Source organism: Hevea brasiliensis, chromosome 14 (genome assembly GCF_030052815.1).
Source record: "Hevea brasiliensis isolate MT/VB/25A 57/8 chromosome 14, ASM3005281v1, whole genome shotgun sequence".
In the NCBI taxonomy this organism is placed as follows: Eukaryota; Viridiplantae; Streptophyta; class Magnoliopsida; order Malpighiales; family Euphorbiaceae; genus Hevea; species Hevea brasiliensis.
In genome coordinates this window covers 22,342,412-22,370,352 of record NC_079506.1, presented here as the reverse complement: position 1 = coordinate 22,370,352, position 27,941 = coordinate 22,342,412, and the positions used below count along the sequence as shown (strand labels likewise).

The 27,941-nt window shown below is 34.4% G+C and overlaps 1 protein-coding gene across 2 annotated transcripts; it reads right to left on the bottom strand.

Annotated features, from left to right (window-relative positions):
• Positions 1-27,549, bottom strand: LOC110649438 (pre-mRNA-processing protein 40A-like). 2 transcript variants are annotated; one of them, XM_058135392.1, is made up of 29 exons: positions 27,295-27,549; positions 24,257-24,318; positions 22,769-22,840; positions 22,333-22,674; positions 22,047-22,244; positions 21,841-21,920; positions 19,843-19,912; positions 17,649-17,701; positions 17,471-17,528; positions 17,007-17,365; positions 16,837-16,909; positions 16,655-16,750; positions 16,490-16,558; positions 16,328-16,405; positions 16,073-16,159; positions 15,939-15,973; positions 15,721-15,826; positions 14,780-14,860; positions 14,606-14,698; positions 14,479-14,532; positions 14,268-14,384; positions 14,035-14,133; positions 11,553-11,600; positions 11,369-11,461; positions 7,975-8,082; positions 7,804-7,868; positions 6,710-6,812; positions 507-800; positions 1-384 (listed from the first exon to the last, which is right to left on the bottom strand). In XM_058135392.1, exons 2-29 carry the CDS (start codon positions 24,287-24,289, stop codon positions 247-249), a joined length of 3,102 nt encoding a protein of 1,033 aa, XP_057991375.1. In that variant the 5' UTR covers positions 24,290-24,318; positions 27,295-27,549; the 3' UTR covers positions 1-246. The 2 variants fall into 2 exon arrangements, with proteins under 2 accessions (XP_057991375.1, XP_057991376.1); XM_058135393.1 differs by having other exon boundaries at positions 16,837-16,897.
• Between the last annotated feature and the right edge of the window lie 392 nt (positions 27,550-27,941).

The window sequence follows — 27,941 nt, the reverse complement described above, 5'->3', positions numbered from 1 at the left end:
TTCTATGTAATTTCGCTAATATTTAGATTTTCTTAAATTATTTTGCAAAGTTATAAAACAATTAGACTCATCTCAAAAACTATCCAAATGCCTGTTACTGTTACATAGATATGGGCTGACTAAAGCAGAAACCATTGCAGGTAGAAACTACAGTAAGCTGAAAATATAAAGTACACTACAGAAAACAAACGTCTTCCACTACAGATATAGCACTGAGGGCAAAAAACCACCTGTAGGATAATATATCTACCAAGTTTCCCCATCATCACCAAATTCCCCATCTTCAAGGTCCTGATGATCACCATTTCTGCGAGAACCATTACGATGGTCTCTCTTATGTCTCTTATGTCTGCTTTCACCATCTGAATCAGGAGTGGAGGCATGCTGCACCAATTATCAAGAACATAAAATTGAAGCAGAAAACATGATACATAGTGCTTCAAAAGCCCAACAATTGTGATAATAAGTCAACTGTTTGAGACATGATGAGAAAAATCTCAGCATACCCGTCTTGACTTTTTGTGGTCACTGCTATGTCTGTGGGAACTCTTAGACCGATCTTTCTCGCTCTCATTTAGATCATCCACAGAATCGTTATGCCTCTTCCTATGTTTCTTGTTATTGTCATTCACTGATCTTCTGTTATCATTACAAAAATGATCTTCTGTTAGGTCAAAAATTTCAGTGTCAGCTTCATCCTTCTTTATGTGCTCCTTTTCCCTTTCATGCCCTCTCTCTTTGTCACTTCTATGCTTTGACTTTCTCCTGTCCCTTTCCTCTCTCTCCTTTTCCTTTTTAGCCTGCATAACATAAAAACCAGAAACTTACAGCTTCATTATCCAAGTTTGTATTATAGACAACATTAAGCCCAACACAGAAATTCAAAATTATGTTACTTAATTACATTTCAAAAGTTAATATATGAGTACCAGATCCATATTTACTGCTCACTATAGCAATATGTAATTAAGAGATTGTCTACTGGAAACTAAAGATTCCATCAGATTACTGGAAGTGAGAGCAGGAATGGGAATCAAACATTCATTCTGATTCCTTACAGGATTATTGAAGTCTGTAGAAAGCAAGAATGATATTTTTTCACATAACCCTACTCGAATTTTGACTAACGATAAGAATTATTATTTTCATATTTATACTTCATAAATATAGAATATAATGCGCTCTTTATGTAATTCTTGTATAAATTTGTATGCTATTTAGTATTTAGTAGAATTTTCTCTTTTCTATTCATATTAAATAAAATTGAATTTTGATGAGTTAAAAATCTTCTGATTCTTCTAAGTTCTCATTAGTTGACGTTTCAAAATCATTTACCATAAAATTGACTCATTACATTACATGGCAAGCATTACACTGTACAAATGAATTATTTGTTAATTCTTCTCATGGACATCCATACACATGTCATTTTGTTTTTCCAAATATATTAGTACATTTTAAACATGATAAACAAAGAATATGTTCAAGTTAAATTTGAAGCCAGAATTTACAGTCAACTTCATAAAATTAATTTTCTTTCCACGTGATACCCAAATTTAATAGCTATTAGCAGCTAAAAAACATGATAAATGGTCAATTTAAAAGTTATTACAATCAAACAATTCAAATATAACAGTTGAATAATAGAACAATCACATGCATGTTTGTGCTTATAATTCAATTTATTATCTAATTTATACCAACAAAAATATGTTGAATTCTATTTTTTCTATTTTCTTTTGAAAGTTGGAAATTAGAATTATAGTAGTAACTTTAAGTTGTTCTCTTTTAATCTCATCTCATGAAGTGCATATGCTAGCTTCAGACATGCTTAAAGTTATTAATTATAAAACATCAGGGTTAATTACATTGTTGGCATTTGAACTTTTTTAGTATCTAATTTTTTTGCAACTAGGAGTTTAAATGGACAAAATTATTCTGATAAAGTGTATCTGATCAATTTTACTCACTGTAATATAGAAATGGAAAAGTTTTACCCCCAATAAAGAGTAGAAGTTTTAAATTTTTTTTACAGTGCAAAACAAAGCTACATTTGACATCCATTAACCTCTAAATGCCTTTTCTTTTAACCCCCAAGTTGGGGATTAAAGGATGAAATATACAAAAATAAAAAAGCAAGTCTTAATCCCAACTTAGTTGGGGTGGACTATACAACTCAACTCAACTCAACAAGCTTTTATCCCAAAAATTTGGGGTCGGCTATATGGATTCACTTTTTCCACTCTGAACGATTTTGGGTTAAATCCTCAGAAATATGTAATGCTTCTAAGTCATGTTGTACTACTCTTCTCCAAGTCAATTTAGGTCTACCCCTTTTTTTCTTTCTATCCTCTAACCTAATGTGCTCTACTTGTCTAACTGGAGCCTCCGTATGTCTACGCTTCACATGACCAAACCACCTCAATCTCCCTTCTCTCAACTTATCTTCAATTGGCATCACTCCTACCTTTTTCTCTAATACTCTCATTACTAACTTTATCTAATCTAGTATGGCCACTCATCCACCTTAATATTCTCATCTCTGCAACTCTTATCTTAGATGCATACGACTCTTTCAGTGCCCAACACTCACTACCATATAACATAGCCGGTCGTATGACTGTACGGTAAAATTTTCTTTTTAATTTATTGGGAATCTTACGATCACATAAAACTCCCGTGGCACGTCTCCACTTCAACCATCCGGCTTTAATCCTATGACTAACATCCTCCTCACATCCCCCATCTACTTGAAGGACTGAGCCTAGATATTTAAAGTGATTACTTTGGAACAGTACCATTCCATTCAAACTAACTCCTTCCCTATCACCAGTTTGGCCTTCACTGAACTTGTAATGCATGTATTCTGTCTTCGTTCTACTTAACTTAAAACCCTTTAACTCTAGAGTACTTCTCCAAAGTTCTAGCTTCCTATTGACTCCTTCTCGTGTCTCATCTATCAAAACAATATCATCCGCAAACATCATGCACCAAGGAATACTCTCTTGTATATGTTTCGTCAGTTCATCTAAAACTAAAGTAAAAAGGTAAGGGCTTATGGCTGATCCTTGGTGTAATCCAATTGATATCGGAAAATCTCTTGTGTCCCCTCCCACTGTACGCACAATAGTAGTTGCTCCTTCATACATATGTTTCAATACTTGTATGTACCTAATAGATACCCTCTTTTGTTCTAACACATTCCATAAGACCTCTCTTAGAACACTATCATAAGCCTTCTCCAAATCAATAAAAACCATGTGTAGATCTTTCTTCACATCTCTATATTTCTCCACCAAGCTTCTAATGAGAAAGATCGCTTCCATAGTTGAACGATCGGGCATGAAACCAAATTGATTGAGAGAGATAGAAGTATCATGACGTAGTCGATGCTCCACAACTTCATAGTATGGCTCATGAGTTTAATTCCCCTATAGTTTGAGCAACTCTGTATGTCTCCCTTATTTTTAAAAATAAGTACTAAAATACTCTTCCTCCACTCATCAGACATTTTCTTTGAGTTTAGAATCTTATTAAATAATTTAGTTAACCATGCCACTCCCATATCTCCCAAATACTTCCACACTTCAATTGGTATTTCATCGGGTCCACAGGCTTTACCCACTTTCATTCTCTTAAGTGCTTCCTTTACTTCTAAAGATTGAATCCTTCTAGTATAATTTACATTCTTTTCTATTGTTCTATAATCTATATTCACGCTATTACCATTTTGACTATTATTAAAGAGATCATTAAAATAATTTCTCCATCTTTCTTTAATGTCCTAATCTTTCACCAACACTTTTCCTTCTTTATCCTTAATGCACCTACTTGATTGACATCTTAACATTTCCTTTCTCTACTCCTTGCTAATCTATAAATATCTTTCTCCCCTTCTTTAGTTCCAAGTTTCTCATATAACTTTTCAAAGGCCTGTGCTCTTGCTTGACTAACTGCCTTTTTTGCCTCTTTCTTTGCTATCTTGTACTGTTCATATGTCTCATTATTATCACATTTAGGTAATTTCTTATACCATTCCCTTTTTCTCTTCACTGCCTTTTGTACTTCCTCATTCCACCACCATCTCTCTTTTGAGGGTGGTCCATGTCCTTTAGACTCTCCAAGTACTTTTCTAGCTACTTCTCTAATCTTTGATGCCATCTGTATCCACATATCATTGGCCTCCATATCTAGCTTCCATACTTCGGACTCAAGAAGCTCATTTTTGAACTTCACTTGCTTTACTCCTTTGAACTCCCACCACTTTGTTCGAGCTACACTATTTCTTCTGACCTTACTTGAATTGTTCCTAAACTTGACATCCAAGACCACCAACCTATGTTGACTTGTTAAAGCCTCTCCTGGAATGACCTTGCAATCCTTGCATAGAGCTCTATTTGTCTTCCTGATTAAGAGGAAATCGATTTGGCTTCTATGTTGCCTACTTTTGAAAGTCACTAAATGTGACTCTCTTTTTATAAAGTAGGTATTTGCTAGTATTAGGTCGTATGCCATAGCAAAAATCCAGGATACTTTTTCCCTCCTCATTTCGACTGCCAAAACCAAAACCTCCATGAACATTCTCATAACCTTGCCTATCACTTCCTACATGTCCATTCAAATCTCCACTAATAAAAACATTCTCTTCATTCGGTATGCTTTGCATTAAATCATCCATATCTTCCCAAAACTTTTGTTTACTCTCACTGTCTAGTCCTATTTGTGGGGCATAAGCACTAACTATATTTATTGTTTCTCCTTCTAGTACTAGCTTTACTAGTATAATTTTATCTCCTACTCTTTTCACAGCTACTACTGCGTCTTTCAATGTTCTGTCTATGATTATACCCACTCCGCTCTTGTTTCTCTCCTTTTCGGTAAACCACAGTTTGTACCCTGAATTACCCACTTCCTTACTTTTCTCTCCTACCCATTTAGTCTCCTGAATACAAGCAATATTCACCCTTCTCTTTTCCAAGGTATCCACAAGCTCCATTAATTTTCCTATAAGTGATCCAACATTCCAAGTACCAAAACCCTGATCCTCCTCCTATCCTGCTCCTTCCTAATTGGTCTCCTTCTATGATATCTTCTATTGTTTTCTATGTCTATCTTGTGTTCTGTTCCACTATTTGTTCTATTATCTGTCCTATGGACTAACTTCTTTACCCACACCCGTCCATGATGTGGGAACCTTTGCTCACTTAACAGCACACCCGGGCGCCGGCATGGCGCGTCGCTTTCGGTAAACGCCCTACACCCTTGCATATTTATCACTACACCCGGGCTCCGATATAGCGCATCATTAGTAGAGGACGCCCTAACGTTTATATCATTTGAATCCATATCATAGGGTGTGACGAAATTTTTACGCTGGTTGTCACCTACCGCAACCCTCCTCCTTTATACGGACTTGGGATCGGCTAAGCGCAAACTACTTAGGCGGAGTTTTGGGGTGGACTATATGGACCTTTTTTTTGCTTTTCAGCTCTATTTGAAGCCAATTCTCTATCAATATCCAAAAATTTTAAATCTTTTGATATTACGACTCTCCACATCATTTTAGATCTCCCCCTTTCCCTTCTCACTCCTATTAACCTTCCTTTACATTTTATTCGATCCCCTTCCTTGTCTCAATCAAGTCCCCATTAACTTTTTCAATCACCCTTTGAACTCCCATGCAATGCCTAAATTTCCTCTACAAATTTCAATCAACCAACAGAATCTACTACTAAAAGAACCACAAGAATACTTACATAGGTCTTACAAAATAAATCCTATCCATGATAACAAAGTCAAATATGGAATGCCAAAAATACCTAAATAATCAAAAGGGCTTTTCCAACAAGTGTCGTTAGGGCATTGATAAGAAGCCATTACATTCCTTTAAATGCTTTTATTATCCGTTTATCACACGATGTTGCCTATCATGATAAAATTTATAACAAACCATTCATATTTAATTATAATTCACCTCCAATAGGATAAAACTTCATCATGATTTGTAATATCATGCAATAAAGGAGCAGTTAAAAGGAGTTTTACCCTCCTTAATGAATATCCTAAGTGCACTCTTTAGAAAAACCATAATCAAGATACCATAGTAACACCAAATAACAATTTTCTAAATTTCTTGCAAACTATAATCCTAAAATCTATAACAAGTGAACTCACATCAATTCTTTTACAGATTAAAAGGATAAAAATAGCGTAATCAGAACCACAATGTAATTGCAACTATGTTACAGCTTCAATCACAATATACCAAGCATATCCTTAGCCATCTGATAAAGCACAAGCACACTTTGGCATACCAAGTATAGTCTTAGCATCCGCTATAGTAAGTCCCAACTCCAGAAAAGTTTATAAGATCCCTATGTCCCATCTCCACAAAAGTTTATAAGATCCCTCTCTAATTGCTTGGCCGTATTGAGGCCATAGCATCACAAGAGTGAACAGTTTCAGCAAGACATTCATATCGGCAAACAAAAGATACTATATGCTAACAATGATAATACTGTGGGATAAAGGATTTCATGAAACAGCAGGTAAGAGTTTTGTACATGCCAAATGCAAGTTGTTCACAGAAGTTCCCAATAGGAAAAATTCTTCTACTCTCCAATTATTGCAATATCAGGATATTGATAGGTAAATATCCTCATTTTGAGTGCTGGAACATCATTTAGAAACATGTGAACAGTTTTAATACCTTTTCCTCCTTCCGTTTCCTCTCATTCTCCTTTGCCTGTTCTTTCAATTGAGCTATGTATTCCTCAAATATCTCCTCGCATATGCCCTCCTCATTGATAGAACTGCATGATAACAACAAACAAAATGGTATGATTCATAATCTTAATTTACAAGCTGCCCCACTAATAAATAAAATAAACTAATAAGACAAATCATAAAAATCAGCATTCATCAGTGGACATCAATGCATTATGAATTAAAATGCAAATTAAGTTAATAATAAGTTAACCCCACCATAACAAGAAACGAATATCCTCCTAGGAACTGAAAATAACAGGTAATGATTTCGGAAAGATAGTGGCACTAGAGTTTAGTACATTTCTCTGGATTGTAAGGCATTTTCTCAAAAGGTGAATTACAGTAAATTGTTTTTAGAAAGGAAGGGTTAATGACACTGTACCTCTGAATTTATATGTTGTGTTTCAAGCACAGTCTCATTTTCACCTTTTTCTTTTATATATTATGAGGAGGATTGGGCTGTTTGGAATCATAATTTTAACTTTTTAAGAATAAAATGGGTATGTCAAGACCCAAGATACTATGGAAATTTTTCATTACTGATTAACAATGGAGGATTTGGTGGTAGGACGGAAGGCAGATTTCTTTTGGAACTGCGCCCTTTTTTAGTGTTATGGTGGAAAGCAATGCCTGCATTTTCTCTCTTTTTAAAAGGACCAGGTTTTATCTTCTTATTGTTATAGGACAAAGTAGTTTTCTTAGCGCTTTGAAAAAGTGACTTTTAAGTATCATTCAGTATGACTGAAAGCATTACTTTTTTAATTGTTAGGTTTTGCTGCTTTCTTCAGTGCCTAGTTAGTTTACAAAGATAACTTATCTTCCTAGATACAATCTCAGAGAGGGGGGAAAACAGAAAAAGAACAAATAGATACAAGTCTCTTGAAAATCAGGACAATTTTCCTAAGAGTACCAGATACCAGATCACACAAAAACACATCATTTGCAAGAAAGCTTATCACAAAACATTATCATCATTGCAAACTTACTGATCAATCCTGAACAACATTATCATATTGCAAATTTAATGATCAATACCTGAACTCTCGGCTTCCTTCAAAAAGTTCTTTACAGGTCTCCCATTTTGAAGATGCAGTTATTTCCTGCAAAAAAGGAAATAATATAATGGATGTAGAAAGAAAGAATCCCCCGTTATTTTTAATTGTTCAGCCAATACAACATAAGCTAGTCAAAAAGGCAAATCTTCACCTTAATAGAGTGCAATAAATTCAGAAATTCATCTGCAAGACGTTTACGCTTCTTTGCTTCTTTCTCCTCCTTTTCCTTGGCTCTTTCCAGCAATTCGTCAAATACTATCTACAAAGAGGTAGAACATGACATCAAAACATTGTAGTACATCAGCTACAATAACAAAGATGCATACCTAGCAAATACCAAAAATATACAAGGTAAGAAACTATTGCAGAAAAAATATCCCCGTGAGGCCGTGACTTGATCACACGTTCATGCCAACCACTTTCCTTCAGAACAAATCCATTCCTGAAGCTAAAGCATGATATAAGAATACCACCATACACTTCATTATTTCCCTATAAACCTAGATGCCAAATGAAACAGGGCACTCCTGATCAACAGCAACCAACAAAGCATCAAGTTGTAATGGACAATTAAATACTTGATGAAAACCATTCAAAGCCAAAGAATGAAATTTACGCTATGTTTGGATATGTAATGGGGAAGGAAGGAAAATAATAGAAGGAAAATATTTTTTATTTTCTATTCTTTATTTTCTCCCTGTTTGTTTGGAATGGGAGAAAAATAATGTGAGAAAGGAAAATAAAATTTATTTTCTTATGTTTGAGAAGAGACAGGAAGGAAAATAAAGTAATACTTTTTCTTTTAAATTACTATTTTACTCCTAATTTTATAAATTATTTAAAAAGTTAAAATGAAAAAATAAGGGTATGGATGTAATTTCATCAATTGAAGTACAATTTTTCCCTTTAGTTACTTTATTTTCTCTCCAAATTGGAGAGAAAATAATGCTCCCCTTATTTTCCCTTCATTTCCAAACAATGGAAAGTACAATTTCAATTTTCTTTCCTTTCCCTTTTCCCCATATCCAAACAGAGTGTTAACAGGTGGCATTTGTTGAATAATCCACTAGTGGCTGAGCAAAATATTTTGGCAAAATCTTTGGTATGAATTTTTAATTAGGCCTCCAACCTCTGAATTTACAAGAAATTATCTTGACACAAATTAAGAGACCAAACTTTGAGAGATCACACAACGGGAAGACACTTTTTTGAAAGCCTCTGACTGGAAAATGGGAAAACTAACTAGAGAACTCATATGTCTAAGATTTTCCTATTTTGCCAAAGCACAAGGTTAGAGATAACAAAAGCTTATATGCTTCCGTAAAACTTCAGATGGATTCAACAAGAATTATTTATCTGGGTCATAGGATGCCACATCAATATCAATATCAGTTTGCTATTTCCTTCACTTCCATAAACATCAATAATGGTTCTTCAAAATAGCACATTTCAATCAACGTTCCAAAGAGCCTCTGATTGCAATCCTTTGAAAATCATTCAACAGTTTTTCTATATTAAACTAGCAAGTTGATGGTTAACACTCTCCATCTAATTACCCAAAGCAGACAGGGAAAAAAAATTTTCTTCTTGTTCTATTATTTATCCGACCAATTCCAGTGTTCAGATTAAATAGAATAGGATGTCCTTGCCAACTATTACTCCTATGAAATTTTCCATCCTAGTGTTAGTTGTAAATAGTAGAGCAACACACAGATTTCAACTCAAATGTATAGGTCCATCAATAATGTACATACCCCTTATCCCCTTCCTTCCTAGTAAAGAGCCAAAAGTTTCATGATACAATCCAACTCTTAATCCAGCAAAGCTCCCTACAACTTCTATGTTTTGTAGACCCTCATCCTTCTAAATAAGACAACATACTATCATGATCTGCTGCAATATTAAACAGAGATTGAAAAATACAAAGTCACATCCTAGCAAAGCTAAAAGCACTAGCTTAAGCGCTTAAGCAAATGCAGAAGGGGACAACCCCTGTTAACATATCCAGGCAAGGCACCTCTTGTAATGCAAGTGCTTTCTGAACTTATGCCTGTGCCTAGCTTGAAGCGTAAGGTAGAATAGTGCTTGCTTTGTTGGAAATGATTTCATCCATAACATAATGGTAATGCAATCTTTTTTTATTTTAAAAAGGTTAAATAGGCCACTCACATTAAAATCTCAAAAATGATAAATATTAAGCGCAGTGTAGAAAAGTGCTAGTCACTTATTCTTTGGGACTATGGTAAGTAGGGTTTTCCCACTTTTTCCTTAAGAATAAGCCTAATTCTGCAAGAGTGGTCCCCATAGCCAGGGTCTTAACCCTATTTTATCACAACTCTTCTGTCCACTCTCTAGTCATCTACTGTTTCTTTTTCTACTTATTCCACCCTGCATCTTTCATACATAACATCACATTCTCATTATTTTTTCTTCTGTTCTACTGTTCATTCCTGCATCAATCACTTCTCTCACCACAAATATTCTTTCATTTATTTATTCTTCCTATGCTCTTTTTTTTTCAGCCTTCGAATTTCCGTTTAGTGTTCCTCCCATCTTTTCTGTATGCTTCCTTTGTTATTTATTTTTCTTCCTTTAACTAAATATGATTACTATCATTATTTAGTATTAGTAGTGCTAATTTTCTGTTTATTATTTTTAAGTTTTATTGAGTAATTAATTTAAAAAATTTTGCACCTTGCTTCAATCAGGCAAGTTCTTTAACTTCTTTTTTTGCTTTGCACTTTCGATCAGAAGACACATCATCTTGAATGCACTTTTCACTTTTGGCTACCTTGATCCCTACATCATTTGCGATTCCAAAAGGTAATAGAATTCTGATCCACCGCAATGAATATCTAAAAATACTTACTTTCATGTCTATAAGAACATTTGAGCCTTTTTCACAAAAATGCTGCCCAAAAGGGAATGTTAGTTTATTTGCAGTTTAACATGCAAGCAACTACACAAATCAGGTCCAGAACTCTATAATGCTTTATCCAAACTAAATAAGGTCAAATCCTCCAGGAACTGTACAACCAATTCTAATCATGCATCTTTAATGTGATCAAGAAAGCATAATGAAGTCATTTGAAGAAAGAACCAGTCATCTTCAAAAGTGACTTGACTTGGGACAAGCAATAAGCTTTATCTATTTCTGAACAAGCCTACAATTTAAGAACATAAGCAAGATCAAACCACAAAATTTAATTGAATAACAATTCTAAATGAGTGGATTAGCATGAATATGCAATTGCCAAGCACATTCATCTTCTTCCCTTCTATTTCCTTATTAATGTTTTAAGTAGTAGCTAATTTTAACAATACATAAGGAACCTAATGCAAATGGATAAACTAGTAAAATCTTGGAGTAACAAACAATCTAACAGAAAGAAAAAGGAGGAAAAAAAAAAGAACAAGAGCCACCAATCCTCTTTGTGAAGCAAAAAAGGATCTCTCTCTCTCTCTCTCTCTCTCTCTCTCTCTCTATATATATATATATATATATATAAATAAAAAAAAAAAAACAAAGCAAGCAAATATGATACCTTTAGATTCACATCTGATATAGGTGGAGGGCTGACATCTTCCACAATAGCAGCCTTAAAATCTTCAAGAGTCCAGGTTGATGGCAAAACAACCTGAAAAAATGCCAGCATATCAGACATCTAAAAGAATAAAATATGTTAAAGAAAATGGAAAATAAAAAAAAAGTACATTTGCAGATTATACCTTTTTCAACTTCACAACATTCTTTATCCGAGTCTTATCCTCATGATACTGTGAATATAATAAAGCAAATTTTTAAGCATCACCACAGCCAACTCAAAGAAAACTCACAAACACCAATATCTTTAATTTCCGTGGCACAGACAATACAATAGAAGTATAGTAATACTAGAAACCAGTTAAGCACACAGTAGTTAAAGCTTGTCTCTTTTGTCGATACCCTAATCCTATAGCCGAATCAAGTAATCGACAGAGAAACATTTGATATGTGCCTGCACACAAGGCTTCCAACATTGTTGGCTTTAAGGAAGGTCAGATGTTCTGTGCCTAACCCTTCCATTGCAAAGAAGCTGTCTTCATGATTTAAAGTCACAACCAGAAGGTCACTATAGAACAACCTTAGCATTTGTTCCAAGGCTCACCCTCAAGAGAATAAAAACATTAATATATTTAAATTCTGATTGCAGCAGAGTAACTAAACAACTATTAGACTAATTAACTACTATAGTGGCGACCAGATATAGAATACACTGACTGCTGATAATAATTGAGCATCACAATATAATTAAGGGGAAATTACAATTTACTACCCTGTGGTTTGGCGCATTCGTTAGGCATGGCAAGGTCAAGAGGTTATGATAGTGACCAAAAAAGTACCTTGAGTTTTAGCTTCATTAGCAAAGTGGGATAATTGCCTAGAGGTGTCTATTAGGTACATACAAGTGTTGAAAAATATGTATGAAGAAGCAACTACTATTGTGCATACAGTGGGAGGGGACACAAGATATTTTCCGATCTCAATTGGATTATACCAAGGATCAGCCATAAGCCCTTACCTTTTTACATTAGTTTTAGATGAATTGACGAAACATATACAAGAGAGTATTCCTTGGTGCATGATGTTTGCGGATCATATTGTTCTGATAGATGAGACACGAGGAGTTAATAGAAAGCTAGAGCTTTGGAGAAGTACTCTAGACTTAAAGGGTTTTAAGTTAAGTAGAACGAAAACAGAAAACAGAATACATGCATTACAAGTTCAGTGAAGGCTAAACGGATGATAGGGAAGGAGTTAGTTTGAATGGAGTTGTACTGTCCCAAAGTAATCACTTTAAATATCTAGCCTCAGTCCTTCAAGTAGATGGGGGATGTGAGGAGGATGTTAGTCATAGGATTAAAGCCGGATGGTTGAAGTGGAGACGTGCCACAGGAGTTTTTATGTGATCATAAGATTCCCAATAAGTTGAAAGGAAAATTTTACCGTACAGCCATACGACCGGCTATATTATATGGTAGTGAGTGTTGGGCACTGAAAAAGTCGTATGCGTCTAAGATAAGATTTACAAAGATGAGAATGTTAAGGTGGATGAGTGGCCATACTAGACTAGATAAAGTCCGTAATGAGAGTATTAGAGAAAAGGTAGGAGTGGTGCCAATTGAAGATAAGTTGAAAGAAGGAAGATTGAGGTGGTTTAGTCATGTGAAGTGTAGACATACAGAGGCTCCAGTTAGACAAGTAGAGCACATTAGGTTAGAGGATAGAAAGAAAAAAATGGGTAAACCTAAATTGACTTGGAGGAGAGTAGTACAACATGACCTAGAAGCATTACATATTTATGAGGATTTAACCCAAAATCGTTTAGAGTGAAGAAGGCGAATACATATAGCCGACCCCAAATTTTTTGGATAAAGGCTTAGTTGAGTTGAGTTGAGTTGAGTCTAATTTTCCATCCAATTTATAATTAATTATACCAAAAATACCAAAATAACATTATAAATTTATAATATAAATTTTATTATAAAATAGTCCTCATATTTTATAATATTTATTATTTTAATTATAATATTATCATTTTATTTTATCAATTGGTATATTACATATTTGAACTAAAAGAAATTGATTGGAAAATTTATTATTATATTAAATTATTTTACAATTAACAAAAAAATAAAAAAAAATAATAAGAACACTTTCGCATCTATATACATCTAGGCAAGGACAAATATGTAGATTTATTAAAATGTCAACAACTAAATAGGTGGATTTTAAAAATACAGAGACTAATATATAGGTTTCACTAAACCTCAGGGACTAAATTGTAATTTACCCTAATGGCATTTAGGCATTTTCCACTCTTTGCTAACAACACGTAACCTTGAGGGACCTTTTCATCAAAAAGTTAACCTCATGACTCTGCTTGAAAAATGCGCAAAATCACATGGTAGGTTTTTTGTCATTTCCCCTATATTTAGCATGTCATTATAATAAGAAAAAACACCAATGCATATAACTATGCTTAAGATAGAAAAGGATGAAAAAACTCAAGCATAAAAGCAAAAAATATTAAAACATTAAGCATTTGTATTGACACCAAGTTCATGGTAGTATATTTTCCTAAATTGTTACTTCCTATAGCCACTATAGGTTTTTATGGCTATATGTCAATTTGAAACTAAACAAAAATATGAAGTAGAGTTATCTCACCTGTTTCTCTAGCTCCTCAGCAACATCTTCAAACAAATCTTTTGGAGTTGAACCTGAGGTGTTTGACGCAACAGCCAAATATGCAGGTAAATCTTTAACCTGAATGGCAAATAAAATTAAACAAAAACAAAAGAAAAAAAATCCACAAGCACAAACATCATCAGAACCACTTCATATTCTTGGAAGAAACCAAACACACTAATCCCACAGTAAAAATTAAAGTACATTATAACCTTCAAGTAATAATCACGCCAATGGGTTTTGGCTGTCAGACTGCCAGCAGCAACATGTTCTTCTAATAGCTTGCGGAATTCATCACGATTTTTACGCTCTGTCTTTCTCAGTTCTTCCTATATTAATAACAAAATAAAAACTAATATAAGTTAATAGACTACAAATGGCAGAGACTAATTGCTATCACAAGAATCTGATTGACTGTAAAACCTTCTGGATCTTCCTCTGCTCTTCCTCTTCCTTCTCTAAATCACGTAAATAATCCTGAAACATCACCTTGAAATTAGCTGAACATACATATAGAAGCTTATCTGGCTAAAAATGGAAAAAAAAATACCTGGAAAATATCCAAGCGATCAATTTTTTCAAGACGAGAACATCTCTCATCTGCCTCTAACCGATCCTGAACTTTTCGCCACTGTGTGCTAGCCTAGAGACAAATACGGTTAAGTGAGAGTTGGACAGTGAAAGAAAACCCACAAAAGTGCATCACAACCTTGTGAGAGGATACCTTAATAAAGTCACAAGATTCCAAAAATTGCCTATACTCCATAATATTCCGTTTGCGCTCCTCCTGTATCTTTGCTCGCTCCTAACCATTTATCCGATAAAAGAACTGTCAGAGCATATATGCTTCAAATCCTTTTATCTCCAAACTATAGCTTGCTATGCTGTTATAAGGTTTCAACTATGACCATCAAAAGAACAACAAGTACCAAGTGTGTATATATATATATAGACATCACAATCATGACATCAAAATATGCCAGATACTGCCTTAGCATTGAGTTTCTGGGAGATATTTTTTATCCTATTCCTACTTGTAAAAGGAAAACTCTAGCAACACAAATAGGTGCTTGTAATTTTCTCCTTCATAGTGGAGCAGGCAGGTGGCTGTTCATAGGCACATAGGTACAATGGCACACAGGCACAATGGCACACAGCCGAACCACACAAAATTCAATGTGTAGCATTTTTCTCCTGTCTGTGATCATTATTCTAATTTGCAAGTGCTAGTGTTACATGGTCAATTTTTTCAACACTTTTCTCCATATATCATCAGTCGCTATTTCATAGAATCCACAATTCTGGAAGATAACATGGTAAAATTCTCTATGAACGTTACTAAAAACATGCAGCAAAGGTAAATATCAAGTGTGGAACATACAAAATAGTATTAATACTAAATGTCAATCATAATATTAATACTAAATGTCACTCATTTTTGGTCCAACCAGATAAATAAGACAGATGAGGACACTTGTGATCTCTATATTTAATTGTCCAACTGCATATCTTATTTCAAGGGCATGACGCAAAGATGCCATGTAAGATGATTTGCAAGTACATCAAAAAGCAGTGATATGTTAGAAATACTAATGATATAATAATACACTCTGCAAACAAAAAATATTATAGATAAAATGAATGTAAGCCAAACTATTTGCCTACATTTCCTTCAAGTTCCTGCAAGTGGGCATCAAACAGATCTCTGCGGTCTCTTTCTCGTTCAACAGCTTTAAAACGCTCATCATTTTCAAACATTGTCACTGCTTTGCTGAATGGCATATCAGGCATTCAAATAGCAGAGAGAATTTATTAAGAATATGAGGAACCATTTACCAGGAAATAAAATAGAAAAGTTATAAATGACATTAGAAAGTACAAACCTCCATCTCGTGGTTGATGAAAGCTCTCTGGATTCCTGTAAAGAATTCAAGTTAAAAAGGGTTAGACTCTTCTAAATATGCACATTTATGTATGTGTGAATTAAATCTAATAGATAAAAGAAATAGAAACTCACTTCTAGCATATTCTTGAAATCTTCCCTTGCTTTTTTCTGTTTACTCCGCCTTTCCTCAGCCTCCTGTTTTCTCTTTTGTCCTAAGTACTGAAATATAAAGTTAACATCCACATAAATGAGATGTTGAAAATCAAGATGAACAGCCATGTAGTTCCAGAAAGAGTCAAACAAACAAGTGCACTCCAAATTTGAATATGAAACAACCAACACTTTAAACCATGACTAAGTTAAAAGAACACCAAAGGTGAACATTACCTCATTAAATGCTTGCTTCCGTTCTCCAAGTGTTTTCAGTGCACCATATCTTCTGTCATTGATTATCATTCTCATGGCCTGACATCGTAAGTAGCAAATTGAGGTAATCAGCTACTCCAAAAAGTGAAGATGCACAAAATTACACGTGATTTGATGAACTACCTGGTCCCAAGTCCAGTCAGACCCAACATTTGCAGACTCCAAAAGTGCTTTGAATGCATTCTTTGCCTCCTAAATCAACAGGGACGAAAAGAGTGAGACCCAAATGTCAATAACCAAAAAAGCCACAATAAGAAAGTTTGGAATATGGCCATTTCTATAGCGTACCACTTTATCAGCAAAAGTCAAGGACTCCTGACTAACAGCTTTTTCTTCCAATGAAATATTGTTGACCTTTTCACTTGTTACATCTTTTGCAGCTTCCTGTGAAGCATTGACCACATTAAGTTGCTAGTAAAGCAGGCCAAAAATCTATTACTACTAAAACAAACAATAGACATAACAATTACCTCTTTATCTTGTGCAGGAGCTTTATTTGCAGAACTATAATTATCTTGACCCGAAAAGTTACTGGAGTTGTCCCTAAAAGTTAAGAGCATAAGCAACATAAACTACATGTTACTTAAAATATAAAACAATCAGCATGATAATAAAAAAGCAAACTTCAAGAATCCTTTACATCGGCGCTGTTGTGGTATCGACCCCAATCCCAGCAGCAGTCACTTCAGAACTTCCCGAGACAGCAGAAACTGGATTCTCAGTTGTCTGAACTCCATCTGGATTGCTAGTTACAGAAGAAGAGATGACAGGTAAGGCTGATGATTCAGAAGCTGATTCAGATTGCAAATTACCAACAGTTGCAACAGGGGTGACAAGAACTGGGCTCGAAGGCGTCCCTTGAGCTGGGAAAGCCAAAGCATCTGCACCAGATGGTGTTTTTTCCACAGATGGAGGAACAGCAGCTTGGTTATGAGAATTTGCTGAATTTTCTGTCTGGGTCTCCACTATAGATGCTTTTTCAGCTCGTTCACGAGCCAACTTGAAGCATATGTTTTAAACCAACAGTGAACAGAAGTAAGAAACTGCAAAATGGCATAGTAAAATAGAGCGAAACAACAGATAAACAAGTCCATGGGTGGAAACCTTCAATTCCTCAGGGATTTCCCATTTTGATTGCCTGGTAACCTTGTTGAAGTAATACCTACATGCGATTCATAAACAGAAAAATCACAAATTAAGAAACTTTCAGGAAAAGAATGATCAGAAGAGCTACAGAGAGTATGAACAAATTGCTCTATGGAAGTTATATAGAATTACACACTTTCTTCCATCAGGACTAGTAAATTCCTTCCAGTCAGTTGATGCATCCGCCCTCTGTCATGATAAAATTTACAAATAAATGAACAAATAACTTATATATGATAGATCTAGAAACCATAAACATTATATGAAAGAGCTTATTAAAACTATCAGAATTTAGACAATGTATGAATAAAAAGATTAGACAATTTGTATCGAATATCAATAATCATAAAAATCCACAATTTTCACAAAAGCAACTGATAATTCAAAGTTGATTGCATCTTGTGCAATAAAATTTCTGAACAAATTAAACCATTTAACAGGGCATTGCAATGCAAACTAATATATTAGGATATTAGCAAAGACCCAGTTCCAAAAGGAAAGGGAAAAGCATAAGGTGCAGCCAAAAATATTTTTCAAACCATAGTGTAAGTTTATATCAGCAAGGTGTAATCAATTACTTGCATAAACTAGAAAGCGAAGAATGAACAGAGTCTTTCCACAAGTCAAGCCCACTATAAGTCCTTGTTTTCTCATTAAGCAGCAAACTCAATTATTTTCACTCAACTTCAGTTATTGTATGAACATGGGGTTTTTTTTTCTGTACAACAAACATTTATGCATTAGGTGAAAAGGAATTACTACTGTGAAATTTAAAAAAAAAAAAAGAACATAAAATTCATTCTATAAACTATTTTAAGCGCAGAATATCCAATTAAAGGAAGGGGGGGAAAACTCTGAATATAGAATTCTGCATTAATAAAGAGCTAGGAACAACACATTTGTATTCTAGAAGCTCAAGATACCAAACAGTGATATTTAGTAGATGGTCAGAACATAAATTTAAAATTGAAAACAAAATACAAGAAATGTATTACAGCCTAGAAGGGATATTCTCTTTTACAGTCAAACATGACAAGAAATATCCTGTTTGGTGCTTCATAAAGAATTACCACAAAAATTCATTCAAATAAAAAACATAACAATCAATAAATAACACATATGACAGAAATTACTAACATTCAAGCTACAAAGTAGGTAGTGCAAGCAGCAAAGACCCACAGCAAATCCTACCTCTCAATAGTGTAGCACAGCATGTACCTGTAACCACCTTCCAAGCACTACGGAAGTCACGCAAGGCATATTTGGATAAACAAGAATTCAAAAATGAACTTTTAAGAGTCCATATACCACTAAATCTATGAGAATAAATATCAACGAAGACAAATTTTATAGTACCTTGGGAATACTTACCACAAGGGAGTACCTTGAAAAGTATATAGTAATTAAAAAAGAATTAATAAGGCAAATATCTGACAGTAAATAAGCATCGAAATGAATCACAAGCATATGTCAAGCTTAAATTGTTTTAATAGGATTTTAACAAACTGCATAAATCAAGAGACAGAAATTCATTTGGCACTCCCACATAATTGCAATATAATGACCACCTGAGTATCAACGTATTTCAAACTGGTGTAGTGGTGCCATGCACATGTGGGAAAAATGACAAGTCATAGTTATTCCTAAGCATAATCCAAATGCAATGGAGCTACAGACACACACACACACCCACACCCACACACACACACACACACACACACACAGAGTCTCTCTGAACCAAATAAAAGAACAATGATATAATCTGGTTTTTTTCTCAAATGTTTAAAGGTTTAATTAATTTCAGCAAAGGATTTGAAAAAAGATAATATGGAAAGGAGAAGAAACAAGGAGAAAAGAAGCATGATGTTTTCTCCAACACATAGGCGTCCTCCCACTATTAGGACATACTGAAAGAGCAATGGGTAGAACAGTGAAAACACCCACAGCAATTTCTCAATTAAGGGATAGAGCTGCCATACAAAGTACATGAAAATGACAATGTTTGACAATCAAAACAATGCTATGCAAACAACTCAACAATATGAAATTCAAGGGCGATGGTTACTTGCATGAGATAAAACATGGATTTTAACATTGAGCAAAATGTGGCAGGTTCATTCAGTAGACTTGAATAAGATCTGCCCCATTAATCAACAGACTGGGAGAGAAAATCTAAATAACAAGAAACTTGAATTTAGATAGGCCTAACACAATTGTGCATAATAACCAGAGTGAAACACATATGACAGTGATTCCAAGTCTTTTTTAACCCATTAGCCACAACTATGAAGAAGTTAAAAGGGAACACAATATCAGTAACATGACCTCACCTCAATTGGCGTCATCAATTCAAAAGGCTTCTCCCAACTTGATTGTCTTGTCCTCTTATTATAATAATATCTGAACACCAAGCAAAGAGCAATAAATTCAACAAAAATTATATATAAAAATCAATTATGAATTGAAAGCATTGCAAACATAAATTGATTTAACACCAGCACATATTCACATCCAAATAAAGAGAGTAATAAAAAGACACTAATAAATGGCATGTAAATGCAATCTTGATGAGGAGTTGCAGAATGTTCTGAATTGATCATTTGTTAAGATCCCACAGCTATGCTTCATGAAATTGTGAAAGCGACAATTACATTGACAGGGAATTTATGGCTTTGAAAGAGGTGAATTCTAAATTTTGAGCTATAACCCTTATGGAAAGTAAGTTGAGCAGCAACTGCAACTAAAGATAAGAAATGAAGCAACCACACATTGGGAGAGGTAGCCATACATCTAAGAGGTGTTTGGTTTGGCTACTTAATTTTAACTTTTTTATTTAAAATGTACTTTTTAACTCATTAGACAATTTAAAAATAAGTAGTTGAGTCTTCGTAAAACTACTTAAAAGTTACTTTTAAGTAGTTTAAGTATTTGGTTAACAAGTACTTAAAAGTAACTTAATATGTCAAAATGACAAAAAGGAGATTGTGATTTTTCCAAGTAGTTGAGAGTTTGTTAAAACAAGGTAGTGTTGGCATTTTTTTTTAAATTATTAGAATGATATAGTCTTTTACTTTGTCATATAGTATTTTTAGGATAAGTATATAATCAGAAGTAAGGAGTACCTTGTGACTTTTGACTTATTTTAATTAGTTTTTTAATTTATAGATTAAACCAAAAACCATCTACTTATGACTTGCTACTTATAAATAGGTTTGACTGATTTAAAATCTAAACCAAACACCCTCTAAAAAATAGCTGACAGTATTTGAGGCACTAGTCTTGGATATAACTGGGGCAAAACCAGGCTTTGGAATTTAAAAGGTTATTATATGATCATTGAAAATATTTTGTACATAGATGTTCATAAGAAAAAGTTATATGTTGGGAAGAAAAGAGAGATTATACATCTATCAGTGCAAAAAACAGGTAACCATTCATGATAGACACCTTCTCTCATTAAGAGAAAAACAGCAGCAAAAGAAGGAAAAGAATGGTTATAAGAACCTATTCATCTCATTATGGTCTACGGACTCCTCCAGTTATTTTTATACAATTGTTAGTATAAATCACATTGTTTGGTTTCATTGTATCAACAGTTCAAAGTCTATTCATCATCAAATTTTACTTATCTGTTGAGGAGGTAATCACAGCATTAAACAAGCAAGCAATACACATGAAATCAATTAATTTTGCAACATTTTCTCTTCTCTGTATGTGCAGTCTATGTTATTAAGTAGCAAGATGCATGCTCATAAGGCCCGCATCTAATAAATTCAATATCACAGGTCACACCTCAGTCAACAAATCACCTGTCTTCACCATTTTGCCTTTCACAAGAAATCTAAATCCTTCAAGTCATATCAGCAATTCAGCATACCTTCTAAAAAGGCCCATTAAAGAAGAGCATAAGATATGATTACTTAAGATGCAAAGACAATAATCAATCCACAATCATATTTGCACAAAATTAACCAACTAGTTATCTATGTTACTCTCCTAGCTCAACATGTAACCATACTAGAAGGTCATAAAAGGTTTAAATCCACATAAAACTACAAGTGCAAGGGAGAGGGCAGGTCCACAGGAAGTAGAAACACTCTAGATCAGAGGAAAACATCCCATTAAGACATGCAAGTAGTTATAAGCATAAGCCAGCTAGAAGTTTTTGCTCTGGACAATAAAGTTTCGAATGCTTATGAAATTATCCTTACAATTGAATGGGATTTTCAAGTTTATTCATCTAAAAATATATTTTAGTGTAATAGAAAACACTGCCACAACCAAATCAAGTTGATAAGTGGGTTCCAATGCCTATTGTAAACACATACCTTCTTCCATTGGCAGATACATGCTCTTTCCAGTCTGTTGCAATCTCCTCTGTAGGCTTAGAGGGCTGGATACCTGTTGTCTGAAAATTTATGCATTGCCCCAGTGTCAAGAAAATTGTAACAAACAATGATTGAGATAGCAAAGAAGCAAAAATAACATAGAACATTAATATATATGAGTGAAGATAAGAGAGAAATGTTCCTACCGGAACATTGGCAGTAGTAACTGAAGATTGTTCCCCATTGTGCTGCACAGGTGCAACAGGGGCAGTGCTCTGATTTGCAGATGATATTGCAGGCTGTCCTCCAGCAGGAATATTTGGTGCATGCATTTGAGCCATTGGCTGATACTGACTTACTGCATTGAATGTTACTGGTGGTTGACCATAAGATGTTGGTGCAAACTGAAAGGGGAAAAATTTTATACAGTTAACACTAGAACAGTAGATGAACCATTCAAATTTTCTTCAAAGAGCAGCCCCATTGTCTTACAGTATATGATGTAGAAAGGGGTACAGGTGCTCCTGGACCACCTAAACCAGGTACATAGTTAATTGGAGTTGGAACACTAGGTGGAGGCAAAGATGATCCAGGTGCAACATGCCTGCTTGGCTGAGCATTTGGCAATGCAATGACCTGTGATGGTGGTGGACCCGGGCCTGGTTGTCCAGGTCTTGCTGGTAACTGTTGCACTGATTGAGGAAATTGGGGCTGTGGAGGTTGAGCAGGCAATCCAGCATTCATCATAGGGACACCTCGGCCAACAGTCTGGAAATGTGGAGCAGCCATAGGAATGAACTGCTGTGACTGTTGCCCAGGAACAACTGGTCGGAACTGCAGAAATAATTGATTGAAAAGGGTTTCCCTAGATCTAATGTAAGCAATTGGAATAGAAGTTACAAAAATGGTGATAAGTGAGAAACATTACTTGAACAGGCATGGGTGGAGCAAAATTTCGGGGATGATCCATGGAGCCAACTGGAGGAGGAGGCTGAAGAGGCTTTTTCAACAAAAAAGAAATACACAATTATCAAGAGATAAGGGCCATTATTGGCATAAGAAATTCAAAAACAAGTAGTCGGCACAGCTCTTTGTCATCTAATGCACATTAGCACAAACTTCAAGGCAAATGGCAGTTACTACAAAATCTTACATAATTGCAAAATTCAACTAATAAAGAATATCGAAAATAAGGTTAAACTTCCAAACAAAGAACATTAACTAATATTTAATAATAAGAACAATAAGGTTAAACTTATCAACCATGCAAGATGTTTTCAACATTTTTTCTTACGGACGAATACAAATGCAATGAAGAATGCAAGAGAACTTAATGATTATGTTTTAATTGAATGACAACTCAATAGTTCTGCAACTAAAGAGCAAGGAGGGATGTGGAGAGCTCTCAACTCACAATTCAATTACATCACAACATATCAATATCCAGTGTTTATGACAGGAGAAATGAAAACTTGGTCACCATTACTCAAATAATCACAAAGTATTCACAGTTATTTCTAAAACTCAACTCAACTCAACTAAGCCTTTATCCCAAAAATTTGGGATCGGCTATATGAATTCACAGTTATTTCTATGAAGAAAAAAATAAAAACTCCTTATATGATATCATAATAGCATAGATAAAGATAACAAGAATGCCAATCATTAGGCAATGGAAAACTCTTAGGTGTCTTAGAAAAGAATTACTCTCTCTTCTTGTTGGGATATTACATTTAAAAAAAAAAAAAATGGGGGAAGAAAGAAGACTTTTATTTATTGTAGTGAAGAAGGATAACTTGAGTAAAGGAATGAAGTAGCACTCTAGACCTTTCCATACATGTAACCCTCAACCAAGTAAATCAAAGGCAAAGGAATCATGTAGTTCTCCCGTTCTACTTCTAGATTAATTTTTTACGGAGTAAAACTTTTTTGAAGTATACTCCAAAATACACAACTTGACCATTATTATTATCACAATTGTCAACCTCAAATTTGCATTATTGGTACAAAATTTTACTAATACTTTTTTACCTTTAGTACAAATTGAGATTCAATTAAAAGTGAAAGTTAAAAAGTGACATGTAAATAATTGAAGCAAGGATGGCATGTGAAATATAGGTTACTTGCCATAGTAGCATCCCACTAAGAAGCACACAATTCTAGTGCATAATTTAAAGTTTGAAAGTGATAAATAAATAAGTAAACTAGCCACAAATGAAAATGAATTAATAGATACAAAATGAAAGAGAGGTACACTAAAAATTTTCAACTGAATTGCCAATCAAAACATTATATTGCTTTTCGAATCGCTCAACAATTTACACTAGCTAAGAGCTCCGGAGGGCAATGAAAAGCCAGCAGGCATTTTAAGATATATACGCATTGCAATAATTTTTCTTATTTAATGGAATGTTACCTGTATACTGGAATATGGAGGGTTGTTAGCCATTAAGCAATATAACAAGCTCAGGCGACCACCTAAATAACAACAAAAATCATGACCATATTAGCATGTACCGTATCATCAGAAAGCACACATATGAAGGTAAAATGACTCCACTAACATAAACAGAAATACAATAATTCTAATATATAGAACTAAAATTTGATGAAATACCATTAAAGTTCAGTAGTTTTAGTGAAAGGTATAACGGCAGAAAATTAGACAGCAGGTATCAATTATGCATTCTCAAGCGTACCTAGGAAGCTATCTAAAAGCCTTATCCTTGTAACGTAGACACGACAAATTATGCTTTGTGTTTTTCCATTTATACCAGGAATATTCCTCCAACATACGTTAACATCAGGCAAAAAGATTTAACTTTTTAGACACCTACTCATGCCATGAAAGTGAAGAAAAATAAAACAATTTAGCAATTGAAAGTTGAGTTCCTCAAACATCAGTCGTGAACAAGTCAGCAAGAAGAACTGCATTCAGAAATGCCTACAGATTCAACCAACTGATTTGGGTCAGCCAGCCAGAGGGAACATTCTTTTTAATTCTAAATGTTCTAATAGATCAAAATTTTTATTTTTATAGTTTTTTGTTTTCTCTCCCCGTTTTCCATTTTCACTTTGTTGAGACATCAACTCACAAAAGCTACATGTCAAATGTTCATGGAAACCACAGTGGTTTAACTACAGATATCCTCTCAGGACAATCCACCTATAATAGAATTAAGACGAGGGAGAGCAACTGTCTACAATATCATGAGGTAGCTAGATGCTTTTGCTCCGATAGCTTCAATTTCATTGTGCAACGTAACATAGTACTCCCTCTGTCCCATTTCAAGTGCTTTTTAAGGTGTTTGCATAAGGATTAAGGAAATGATTGGATAGCCTAATTTTTATAAAAAAAAATACTAATAATTAACTAGAGTACCCTCGGAATGTAGAAAGGTGATAACTGATAAGATATAAATGAATTGGGAATAATAATAGACAAGGATAAAGTTGAGAAAAAAAAAATAATTAATGCTTCCTCAATTTTCTAAAATGGCAAACATCTATTTTCAATCGGAGAGATGGCTGAGTGGACTAAAGCATTGGATTGCTAATCCATTGTACGAGTTGACTACAATAGGAAGGTGCCAACACTGTTTTAAAAGAAGCAATAGCACTATATACACCCTCTGAAAAAATTTCATTAACCAACATTTATTTGGAAACATGCAGAACTTACGGAACATTATCCATAACAGATGCTTCAGCTTAATATCACAACTTTAACAGGGGGAAGTTCCCATTGATAGTGTGGCACATCACACACCCCACTATTAAAAAATAGCCCATCAAATCCTACAATTAAAAGATTTTCCAGAGAAAACTGGATGTGCACAAATCAGATTAACAAACTAGAAGCTCCCATACCCACATTAAAAGAGAAGATTTTGTTTTTATAAAAAACAAATGTATCTGAAAGCTATTATTCACTTCTCCATCTTCAGGCTTTTTATACACCAGAAGAAGAAGTAGTTAATCATCGCAAAGGCAAATGGTAAAAGAAATACTATCTCCAATGTGTTGTCCCCCCTAATACTACGACTCTTCATTTTGCCCTGCCGTACCCGTGTCGACACAACACGGGACACAACATGGAATATGTGTCCGACACATATTCTTGCAGTCAGACACTGGAGTGACAGAGATCTCTCAAGATGAAAAACATATGGAATTAAATGATAGGTAAAAAACAATTTAAAAAGAGAATACAACTTTGAATTGAATAATAGGTACAAAACAAGTTAAAAATATTGAATACTTCAAGAATCCAATGGTTGCAGATGACAATTAATTGTGTCTAGCCCCTTTTGGATAGATTACTACAACCTGCCTACGTATCATATCCGAGCACCCATGTCTAAATTTATATTCATATCCCCAAATTTTTTATTTAAAAAGTTCACAAGTCTAACACACAAATATACCTATTTTCGACACCCGTACCCCAGTCAGAGTAACATAGGTTGTCACGAATACGATAAAACCTTGTAATTCCAGTTTGGGTACTCCACAAAGTTTCCAAATAGATTCCCATATGTTCTGAATTCCTAAAAGTAAAGAGTTATCAGAGAAGTAATCCCAAACAAACAGGCATGCAACAGCTCGCACAAACAACAACCAAACAGCCAATTAGCTAATTAATTCAGCATAAAATAAATTAAATTAAACGACTATTTCTAGGAACAAGAAAAATGGACCTAAATTCAATTAATTATCCCTTCAATTCCAAAAGATTGAAAAGGCACAAAAATGGAAAGTAAATTCCATTATCAAGTGATGCAGAAGGCAGAAACATCAAATCAGCATGCCTCAAATAGCAATGCCGTCACCACATTCTTTTAAAAATGTCAAAATTCACAACTTTTACCCTAAAACCTCAACCAAAAGCTCGACTTAGGGACATTAAAGAGACTTAATGGTGCACAACGTCTTTTTCTTTTTTTTTTTTTTTTGTTTCTCCAAGCAAAAAATTGACCGGCTGTTGATAACCTACAACAATGTCTTCACCTTACTACCTCGAATTAATTCACCCTAACTTTTGCAGCTGGGAACCAAAATCTAATCTAAACAAACAGAAAGTTGACAACACCCGTAAAAAGCAGGGGGAGTAGGGGAGGGGGGGGGGGTGTGTGGTGGTGGTGGGGTTGGTGGTGTGGATGGGAATTATTAAAGAAAAAAATAAAAGAGCCCACTATAGTCACAAAATCACAGTTACACGAACTGGGTATGCCTTAAATTCTCTGAAGACACAGTCCCTTAAAGAGTTCCAAGATCAAAAATAAGTATACACTTCAACCCACATAACCTTCAACATTCTTAACCTAAAAACCCCACATGCAAAACCCACAAATTTAAAATTCCACGACCTATAGAAGAGTTCTATTCCCCTAATTGTATAATTCTCTTGAGGATTGAAAGAAAACAAAAATAAGCTCGAGAATGAAAGCATACCACAAAAGAAGATAGAGAAATTTTTCTTTGGTTAAAATCCCAGAATGGAGGATTTTGGGTAACTGCAGCAAAAGGAAAGCTTATTGAATATTGTCTTTGATTTAAAGAGAATCGTCTCTCTCTATAAGGTCGTGTTACAGAGAGAGGGAGAGAGAGGAGTCGCTGGTTTTTGGTTTTTGTTGGGAGCGAAGGCACGAATTTTGGGCCCTAGCGTTCTTCACTCACGGCTGCAGATGAAAACCGGAGCTTTGTCTATGGGTTTAATAAGGTATAGCCACACTGCAATTCTATAGCTGTGACTTACTGTTTTCCATTTTTTGTAATTTGCCTTAGTTGGTACTTTTTTCCTTTTTTTTTTTGAAATTTTGGAAAAATTTATAGAAAAATAATATTAACCTAGAGGTTAGCTCAATCTAAAGTTAATAATTTTAGACACAATCCGTAAATACTATATACACATAATATGAAAATAAAAAGTTAAAGTTATATTTATTCTTATTTGTATCGAAATTATGATAGTTTGTTTGTAATATGCTTGAGATGGTATTATATAATAGATTGATTCATTAACTCAATTTTATATATTTATGATTTATTTTATTATTTATGTTACATGTAATCATTTTAATCTACTAACTGGTAAATTA